Genomic DNA, 10,585 nt, shown 5'->3' with positions numbered 1-10,585 from the left:
GGTTGCCTCACGCTTCAGCAACATTTGGCGAGTGACCAATTGATAGTGCTATTTGTATTCTCCCATGTCACTGCATGTCCCCATAAGCAAGTCCTACAAATGTCTAGGACAAAATGGCTTTTAACATTCTTGCAGTCAAAAAGCACATTCCTCCAAGAGATCCTTTATCCTGATCAGTTACATTCCTGCTCTGCCCAAAAACCTGCAGACCTAGCCTGCATGAAAGCTACACTTTCAACTGTACTTACACAAACCGTGTTATTCAATCTTGTCAGAGCTGATATAGCTGGGTTTACGCCAATCTCCATAGCTGTTACCTCTTCTCCTTGAAGGGAAGGTTTCAGGAGCAAAGAGACCTTTTAAGAAAGAACATGGAGACATACATGGGTGCTATATGCTTCCAGACACGTGTTCATTCAACGTTCTGTGACATCAGGACAACCTCAAGGATACACACAAGTACTAATTAGGAGAGCACAAGTTTGGCAATCCAGAARATGGTTACATAGAGCATACAAACCACAGCATTGCCCCACATTGCAGCCTAATGCCCTAACTACTTTAACGAGATGTCCTCATGTACAGGGAAAGGAAGCTGGGCATGATCTGAGCAAACTGCTGTTCTCCCATATTTCCTGCTCCCTCAAACTGATGACCTGTTCCCGCCCAAAAGGCAAACCAACATGTGCCAGGGAAGTCCAGCATGGTAGAAATCGCTTACCTTCACTGCGACTGCTGCCTGGCCTTTTGGGGTTCATTATCTGCATATGCATCATCTGGAAATTAAAAACATTTCTTTAAGAAGCTCATCTATGAAGAAGCCAGCCTCTCCTGCATTTCCTCAGATACTGTGTGGTCAGTGAAGTAATTCAGGACTTCATTATTAATTTCTCCAAAAACAAGATCAGTGCTGAGACTATTACAAAGCAGTTATGTTTCTAAGCAGGTCTATAGTTCCAGGTAGGCCCTCAGGTCAATATCTTGGATACTCAACACCTTATCTGACCTGACTGTAGCGCAGATAGAGTCAGGCAGCCTGAAGAGCAGAGTTAGTCTGTTGTGGTCACATAGAGCACCATTTTGGCCTCAAATGACTCTTTTAAAACTCTCTCTATAATCATCTTCTGTAGGTCTCTTTCCTAGTAATATAATACCAGCCTCAGTCAGTCATGATGCCTGTCACATCCAAACGCCACAAACACTACTGGATTTACACCAGCATCATTCACAGTGGGTCAGGCTGAGATCCTTTGAACCAAGTTAAAACCTCTAGAGGAAGAGCTGGTGTGCACCTGCTGCAGCCCTTTGCAGAAAAAAATACTTTTCCTTTCATGTGCGATAATTCCCTTTGGCATTTATTCCCCATTAACATTCTAGCAAATATATTCCCTAACAGGAATATTGGCAGCAGTACTGAATTTTAAGTGATGGTTAAAGAGGACTTGCAGAAAGAACTCTGCTTGTAAAAGCAAGTGTTTATACTGAGTGTCCAATTAAAAAAGAGTTATGCTTAACCCGCAGAGGACAGACTGAACATCCAAGACTACCTTACATATTCCAGTACTTCACACACAGTCTTTCTGCTCTGCAAATCAAGAATTCCTGTGGTACATTCACTAGCTAGTTCTGAATAGAGACTCTGAACAAGAAAATCACAAGCTAATTTGGCAATTCAAACCAAGAGGTGACGCTGAATCCTGTTCACTTCAAGTTATTCATTCAGCTGCTTGCAGTTCCCAAAAATAAAAGCTGTCCTTATTCTCTGGCACCTTGCCTTTGGAACTGGCTTCATTCCCCGAACATAATCCTCAAGCACAACACCCACCATTGATTTGTGTTGTAAGTGCAGGCACCCAATTTCAGATGAACTCCCTTTTCTGTCAGTTCATGGAAAAGTGCACACCGGCATGATTTGAAAACAGCTATCAGGAACTCACAGATTGGGATCAGCATTTACTCACACCTTAAAAATCAAATGAGACAGCTCAAAAACAAAGCCACGTGGAACACAAATCCCAGCAGAGCAAGCCTTCTTCAGTTATACTGTGATTAAACACTCAGCTGAGGGCTGGATTTAATAACAGAGTCACAGTCATCAGATGTGTCTATAAAATGTGCCAATCACTGTTCTCCAGGCGCAGGCACACTATATATTTCAATGGAGAAAGGGTGTCAAGGTTGGTAGATCTGCCAGACTATCAGAGATTCACACTCTCCCAAGGCAGGCATCAAGCAAGGTCAAACCTCGCAGCTGATGAAAAAAAGTACAGCGTGACAAGAGACAGCTGGATTTCAAACCACATACAGTTTTCTGTTTGAAACCTCTAACTGCAACTAAAAGAGATGGCAGGAGCTTCTGCAGCACAGACAGCACAGGACAAGAAGGTTACTAGACATTTGAGTAAGGAGAGAAAAAGTACACCATCAGATGAGCCACAGCGGGGACAGAGAGTCCTCTGGCAATGTGGCAGTGTGCAGAAAAGATGTTCCAACTTTGAAGTGACCATTAGATTTGGAGGGGAGGAACTGTGGCCTAGTGATTAATCACAGGCAAATTCCATGCCCCGCCATGCCTCAGTTTCTCCACCAATAAAATGGGAACACTATCAAATGAGGTGGAAAAAAAAAAAATCCTTGTGTTGGCATTCAGAGTTTCAATATGCATGATCACAGCCAGTTACAAATCCTGCCTTCACACATACTTACCCAACCTCTCTTCAAAAGAGGATGAGCAAATTTTTTTCCCCCGGCAGCAAAAACAAGTTGTCCCCTTCCTTACCTCCTCACTGCTTATTGATTCCGAGCCGGACATGTCCTGATGGCACTGGACAACCATGTTCACGATCTGCTCTTCAGAGACTACCACAACACTTCTGCAGAAAGCAGTTGGCTGTAACAGATCAAAATAGGACAAATCTGATGGAGCAAGCCTATAGTGCAATCCCCCTCCTGGAGTTTCACTGAGGGGAAAACATCTGTACAGGGATTTATTAATCAGCTTCCAAAAGGAAAAAACTCAAGGCTATACCCCTAAACTAATTCTTGGAGCAGCCTGAGGCCAGAACAGTGTACTCTGGTGGCATACAACTCCACACTGCCATAGCCACAAGTTATTGCTCCACAGTTGCATATTAACTGTATGAAGCCTGGAACCTGTTAGAGGTAGAAGAAAATTTCCAAATCCTTTCCATGCCTCTGGCATTACCAACCATGAATAGAAGAGCTGTGCAGGGCTATGCTGATGGCAGCTCCAACTCTAGAAGTGAAACTACCTTTAAAGAAGTTGCCTTCATGACTGGATGGATGCTTGAGCCAAACTTACACCCAAATTTAGAAAATGGATATCCTTACATTGTCATTCATACCCCATTGCACCAACAGGAAGAGACAAGGGATGGATCCTCTCAACCACTAAAATATGGTGCCTAAACCAGAGATTTCTCTCTATATGTTCCATCTATATTAATATGTGCAACATACACATCACAGTGAACCAGTTCAGGCCCCGACTCAATAAATCAGGTAAATCTGCTGAGGTGCCCATGGTTTGGGAGGACCTGTAGGATGGTGTCTCTTTAGAATACAGTGATAACTTTACTGCAGCCAACCTTTGCGTTTTGAAAAAAACCTTGCAAGAGCCATCATTTCAGCATTGTCCCATCTACTCACACAAGCTGCTTACCTCAAGGGCAGTGGTACTCAGTGAGACCTAACTGGCTCTTTCAGGGGTAAACTACCTCCCGAGGTAGTAGCATGATTTGTTAGCTATTAGGAAAGCTTCTGTGCTATCTGTTCTGAGATCCCATCCTTGACTGCCTTCCCAGAATCCTGCCTTTTGTCTAAACTCTGTGCCCAGGAAGAACAGATATGTTTGGCTGCCATTCACAGAAGGAAAAAATGTGAGAAGAACTCAGCTTGCAGCAGCACAAAGAACCACAGATAATCTTTCTAGAAGTTTGAGTGCCATAATACAGTACATAGCACAGTATGGCGTTATTGGACACAGGGGCTCAAGAGCTACTCCATATGCTTTGCAGGTTTTATGCAACAAGTTTAGACGTAACCACTCAGAAGCACTCCTTGCAATAGGAGCCATGTTTTGTCAAAAATAATCAAGCATAGAGAAGACCAGATCCAGGGCTGACGTACTGACACTGAAGCTGGTCATTTAAGAGTCAGAGTTCCAGCAAGAGCTATATCAAAAGCCCGATATGTGTTTATTTCAAGCTGAAAACGGAGTTGAAAATCTGATAGAAAAGATTAGCACTGTCAGCTGACAGTGAAGGGGGGATCTGCACTCAATAAGAAGATAAGCCTTTACATGGTACCTTCACAGTCTCATCCAAGAGCAGTCAAAGCCAACAGTAAAGCAACTGTTGACTTCAGGGACATCTAGATGAGGAGACCATGCACTGCCAAGTGAATTCTGCTCTCTTTCCAAAGTTATAGGAAGTTCTCATCAAGTCCATAAATAAATGCACTGACTGTTCAAGCCTACCAGGAAAAATGCACTTGGACTGGATTTAGGCTTCAGCCAGCCTTTGGCACTCAGCTGAAACTCATAACCAGCAGAGTTCTGTGCTCCAGGTCTCCTCATGCTGCTTTCAGGGTTACGCATGCAATTATATAACTCTAAGGTATCTTCTTAAACATCATTATATAATGTCCAGAGTATCTTCTCAAGGGTTTTGTAATAAATTTCAGAAAAAAAGAATGTGAGAAAGAGAGAGGAAAGTCAAACGGTGTGTCAGCCAAGTCAAATCCTCCGGTTCTCCAGGCTGATCCAGAAGCACAAGACAGCTATAAATTTGGGCAGAAATGACCCGCTTAGTCCCTTCCCCACACAGGGAAACCTGTGCTCTACAAATCTTGTTTGACTTCTACCATGCCATTTCCCTGCTCTGCAAATAGGAGGGTGCTCAGAGGGACGGGGTTTAAAAGTGGCTGTTATGCTTTTGACAAAGGCTGCAACTGTGCACTTCAGGAGGCACAGAGAGGTGTGTACAAAGGGGCCTTAAGCTACTCTGGCATCTCTTCACATCTGGCTTGTTTACCCAATAACCAGCTGGGAGCAGAAAGAGGGGGTCACTGTGGATAAAACCACTGCCTCTCTGGTCAAAAGAGTTTTTGAATGAATAGTTAGGGGGCTGTGGCTTTATAATGCAAGGAGGAGACTGTGGCACATGCCRGGCAGAGGTATGCAGTAGGACTATCCAGAAACAGCGTGAGTTAGCTCAGCACCCTCAGCGAGCCAGGCACAAAGCTACAAGGTCCTGTTGCTTCTTGCAGTAGGTGTCTTGACGACTAGCCTGCATTTCTGACAGGAGCTCAGGCTGCATGGTCGCAGACACCTCTCTCTCTCCTGGCCTCTAATCTGTGACTTTCCTCTTCTCTGGGAAGGGACTCAGGAGTGTTAGAGATTTTTCCTTCCTGGGTATATCGCTTCTACTAAGAAAATACCGCGAGTGTCACTTTCCCCTTAGGCTGCCTGGAAACCCCGGCTCAAAGAGCAGAGAGGTAAGACTGCCAAGCTCCTTTCTCATTCTTACTACCCAGTCATCATAGCATCTTTAGCTCACGTAGGACTCCTGGCCTTACTACATAATGCAGCACACAAAGCTGTGTCTCTGAGGGTGTCCCACATGATCCTATATTAATTGCCAATTCTGCACTTGTATCCTGCTTTCCTGGCTTCTTACTCCTTACCTGGATGGATGATAGCCAAAAGCAGGTCAAACTTCAGTTTTTCCCCTCTCTTATCTTGTAAAGAAGCCGTACCTTCCTTCCAGGAGTTGGTCCCAAAGCACACAGACACTTTCACTACATGCTGCTCCAAGACACACATACTTTCTTTTCAGCTCTAAGAGCAGCTCCCATTCTCCTAACAGGTCAGCCTGAAGAGTTTCCAAGAACTGCCACTCCCCACGTAACACTCGGTCCATACTGCAGGTTATATTTGTTTTGGTTTTCAGGAGGCCAATCATTCATCAGCACCATGTTTCAACATGTTGTGAGAACAGCCTGTACCAAGGGGTTTTTTTGTACCCTCCCTCTCCCCCCATCCAAGGACACAAATGCACTTACCACGAAAGACCCTAATTTGAAGTCACATGTGAATGGGTCTCTCCCTGAAATTTTTGTGCATACAGTTTCACGGATACTGAACTGCAGCACTAGCTTATAATCATTGCTGTTCCACATGTCAACCTGGTAAAAAGAAGATCAACAAAATATACAATTAGTGCCTGTTAGTCTTCTATGTCCACTACATGGCAATCTTGCTTCTTTGTCAAGTGGAGGCAAGACATTACAGCATTATGGGTCAGCGTCGAATTTAGAGCAGATTAGTGTAGTGTGGGAAAGGTTGCTTTCTTTCGCACATTTGTAGGAAAAACAAAACACATTGGGTTTTGTTCTCTTAAGCAGATCTAGTAACAGCAACATAGAGCAGCTTTCCACAGGTGTTTCAGATGAAACACCACAATCCATTGCAAGGCCTCCTGCTGCTCAAGTTGGTTTCCAAGACTGCAGCCCTCAGAAGTAAGTGCACATAGCAACACCCCCGTTTGCTGCTGCCCACCAAGGCAACAGCATGCCAGCACTCCTGCTGCTCCCATCCTTTCTGTGAAAACCAGGGTGCTAAACAGCTCTGCTTTGGATATCTAGACTGCTGGGAAGTATATTGCAAACACATGACTTTGGAAGTAAATCAGCAGATTGCAAACAATTGAATTAACACAGCCTAAAGAATCACTCCTTGTCAACTCAGGTGCCTCCGTAGGAAGTGTGCATGCCACACTGCGAGCTTTAAGGAGTTTGGCTGCTTTTGTTGACACATTAAGATCTTCTTTTCTTATCCTCACAGTCTAATCAATGTTTTAGCTCGGTAAGGGAGAATCAAATAAACACACTGCTTTCAGTAATTGCTTTCAAGTACAAGTTTTTCCAGACTAGATCTATTCAAATGTCATCTTGCCATTCATCCTTGCAGAGGACTTGATACACGCCACCTATAGAAACAGAGTGGTTCTCAGGATGTTTAGGAACATAGACATGCCAACTTTAAATTATGAAGTTTTAACTCCTTAACTTTGGGAATCCAATACAGGTTAAAACAGACAACAGTTTCCTGATTGTATTTAGACACTAGTAGATTTAATCCAGAACTGGTGTGTAGAGACAGGTGAAGTAAATACAGATTGAAGAAAGAATCCTGTGTTTGTGGTGGCATCTAATTAGCATTGCAGACATTCAGCTGAGACTTTCAGATGGACCAGGTGACCATATGCCCAAAACAAAGCAGTTAGCTGGAGGTATTTTAAAGCACCAGCTCTTTTCTGAATAAAGTTTTGAACAAACTCCTRTGAGACTTCCCTCATAAATTTATGTTGTGGGAGTGCAAAATTTGAACTCCTAACCTATTATTAATTAAAAAACAACACACAAGGAACATTCAGGTTTCTAAAGCCATAGCTTTGGATAAAGCCCCAAATCCACCCTCTTCCAAGAAATGTTGAAAACTCCAATTAAATTGGGGTTTCCCAGGTTGGGTGGAAAACAGTTTTCCATCAAAGAAAAGCATATTTCAGGTAAAGTATCTGAGCTGTCTGTGAACTTACACTTCTAACATGGCTCCTGACAACACCATACAAGTTTGGCCCCCGTGACTGAGAATTGATTCTTGCAATGGAAGCATTGAGAGCCTCTTCTGTGACAGGCAGTTCATAGTCATACACCGGAAACCCTGAGACAGACACACAGTTCCATTAAAAGTTAATCTGGTCTTGTACCTTTTTCCCCTAAATCATAAGAAATAGGACATGGATCCATTCTGAGTGACTTACCTGAACATGAGAAAATGCTCAGTGTAAGTACAAAAATTAAGATCCTCATAGTGTGCCCATCAAAATCCTCTGGTCTTTTCCCTTTCTAAGCAGTGGTTTCCAGAGCATGTTCCTCTGTCTTTATATAAATACAGCCTTGATACTACACCTGACCTTCCTGTGTCCAAGCTCTGCTACAAACATTGCACTTTAAACAGAATTGATCTGGGAGTAAATATTTGCTGTCAGCTTTTCTCCATTTAGCAGTAGCTCTCCATTAAGAGATGTACTGCAGTGCTTTTTTCCCCTAGCACTGTGACTAAAAGAAAGCACTGAATTTCTGATATCTCCATAGCCAAAGGCAGAACCCAGTTCTTTTTGTTCAATTCTACCCATCAGTTTTCAGTTTAAAGCTGGCAAGTCAATTCTTCCCTTAATACCTGACCAAGCATCCCTGCAGTGACTAAAAGCAGTTACATGCCTGTGCTCCCTGAGGAGGAGACAATTCCCCAGCACTGAATGGGAATTCACCCACACAGACCCATCTGTCACCATGACCCTGTTGGGCCATAGTATCAAACAAAAGCCTCTTAGACACGCAGCACAGTGCAACCCCTTGGGACAGCCCAGATCCTTTTGCCTTGCAGGCTCCTGGGACCTCTGCTATTCATCACGTGTCAGAGGAGCACTCACATCATTCTAATTTACCAAGTCTGAGCCAAGCTAACCAAAGAAGTCACTGGCTGTGGCCATTTGATATCCTCCATCAAATCCCCCTGTGATGCTCAAGCCTCAGTTTCAGCACAGAAGTTAACGGGAGTTTTGAAAAAATTATGGCCTCACTTCAGTACTGAAGCTCTTAGCTGACTAGAGCCAGACAGCAACTGGGCAAGGGGTTCTGTGACCATCCTCTCCAACGCAAAGTCACTCAGCACTTGCTGGTCTTGCATTTCAGATGCAGGCAACATGTCTTTTGACTGTACTGCAACTACCCCACAGCAGAGCCACTGAAGTGCTTTTAGCAAGATTCAGAGAAGCACCTGTGTTTTAGTGCTAAAGGCTGTCCATAAGAGTTGGGGAAGGAGAGAGAGAAACTGCTCAAGAGATTCAGTAGCTGCTTTCCCACAAGTTCACCCATTCCTGACTGTTCACAAGGCAGAGATATGCTTAAATCCACATTCACTGGGAAGTTCCCAGGTATAAATTTCCTCCCTTAACCTTCAAATTGCAGCTCTGCTTGCACCACGTGGAGTGCGGTCATTGTCAGAGCTTCCGACATGACAAGCACTCAAGGGAAGACGTGGAGCATGCAAAGTACCAGGGCTGAAATTTAGTAAGATGACAAAGTTGCTTCTGGTTGTTAGCTCTTAGGGTAAAGAAACCCTTGGGCATCCTATCAGTATTCAGCAATTGCAATGTCATGCCTCCCTGCCCATTCCTCATTGTTATATTCATAACTTGTGCTAGAGGAATGGCTAAAGATGCTTATCCAAGGCAGAAGCCTCCAAAAATTTGCAATCAAAAGGGACACTTTCATCTCTATTAAAATTAACAGTCACATCCTGAGCAACACTGAAAGAATAAGCAACCTTGTTCCTCTTCATCCTGTACTTTCCACTCCAGAAGTGGTAAAGAATGATGTTGCAAAGCTGAGGCAATCCAAGCCATCAGAACAGTTCCCCTCTTCATGGCTCTGACAGGAACAGCTTGCAGATGAGCCAAACACAATTCACAGCTGTGACAGTTTARTAGCACTTATGAACCCATGCTAACTGTTGTTTCACTGTGTTGCAGCAGCTAGGTCATCTTTTTTTAGACAAAACACACACGCATGTTACCAGCTCTTTCCTGCATGCAAGGGGTCAGACTGCAGGATTGCAACCTATCACAAGAGCTCCACACCAGGGGAATCTGACTCCTTGGATAAGAAATAGAGCCTGATAAGCATCACCCACGCTGAAAGTATTTACAGGCCATGCACTTCTAAGAAACAATATAAACAACTGCCACAGCATGGGACTTAATCCCCACTGGATTCATTCCATGTTGCTGCTGTGAGATCCTAGAAAAGGAATCTGTCGAGCGTGGTGTGCACCAGACCAGAGAGCCTGTGTGCCAGTTGGTAGCACTCCACATGAACGCAAACTGTGACTCCACTTGGAACAAGGCATGCCCAGGAAGACAAACAGGCACAACGCCAAACAGGAAACTTGGTGGGGCCATGTTACTGGCTAGTGACACACCACGTGTGTACCATCCCGTCTAAGCATTGCTTTGAGAGACACAGATGGGGGTGCGCCTTCCAAAAAGGGGTGGGCATCTTTTGCCAGCCAACCCAAAACCGGTCGAAATAAAACTACAACAACTATTTAGGAGAAGGAATTTGGATTTCAGCATTGAGAGTATGGGCCAAAACACCAGCTGAAACTTTTCCCAGTCAAAAGCCAGAGCCTCTTCTGTACATCCATTCTACCTGCTCATAGCAGCTGCGGACAGCCTCTCCCTGCTCCTGGACATCCTCGTCTGTAAAAGGACTGGCTGCCCTTCGACCATTGTCTGTGCCACAGGCAGGCTGTTTAACACTCTTCCCTGCTGCAGCCAGGACAGAGCACCACGACGCAGAGGTTTTAAACTGAACTGGAGACTCAGAGTCCAGTGCGTTATGTCCAGCTTCTCTGCAACCCCAACCACGATGCCTCAGATCAACAAGGAAACCTTCAGATATACTGTTTGACCTGCCACTACAGCTCTTTCTCTACAAT

The 10,585-nt window shown here is 44.2% G+C and overlaps 1 protein-coding gene across 1 annotated transcript; it reads right to left on the bottom strand.

The window, feature by feature from the left end:
• Positions 1-258: 258 nt before the first annotated feature.
• Positions 259-7,920, bottom strand: SPP2 (secreted phosphoprotein 2). The gene is made up of 6 exons (XM_026077516.1): positions 7,845-7,920; positions 7,620-7,744; positions 6,085-6,207; positions 2,780-2,890; positions 722-776; positions 259-356 (listed from the first exon to the last, which is right to left on the bottom strand). The coding sequence occupies exons 1-6, from the start codon at positions 7,891-7,893 to the stop codon at positions 259-261; spliced, it is 561 nt and encodes a 186-aa protein (XP_025933301.1). The 5' UTR covers positions 7,894-7,920.
• Between the last annotated feature and the right edge of the window lie 2,665 nt (positions 7,921-10,585).

The sequence above is a fragment of the Apteryx rowi genome, unplaced genomic scaffold, assembly GCF_003343035.1.
Source record: "Apteryx rowi isolate R43461 unplaced genomic scaffold, aptRow1 scaffold_1114, whole genome shotgun sequence".
Lineage (NCBI taxonomy): Eukaryota > Metazoa > Chordata > Aves > Apterygiformes > Apterygidae > Apteryx > Apteryx rowi.
This window is presented reverse-complemented; position numbering and strand designations above follow the sequence as displayed.

Coding starts and splice junctions, on each gene's coding strand:
- SPP2 (XM_026077516.1), bottom strand. CDS start 7,893: ATGAGGATCTTAATTTTTGTACTTACACTGAGCATTTTCTCATGTTCA. Junction 7,745..7,844: donor GAGCATTTTCTCATGTTCAG/GTAAGTCACTCA, acceptor TGTCTGTCTCAG/GGTTTCCGGTGTATGACTAT. Junction 777..2,779: donor AATCAATAAGCAGTGAGGAG/GTAAGGAAGGGG, acceptor TTTAATTTCCAG/ATGATGCATATGCAGATAAT.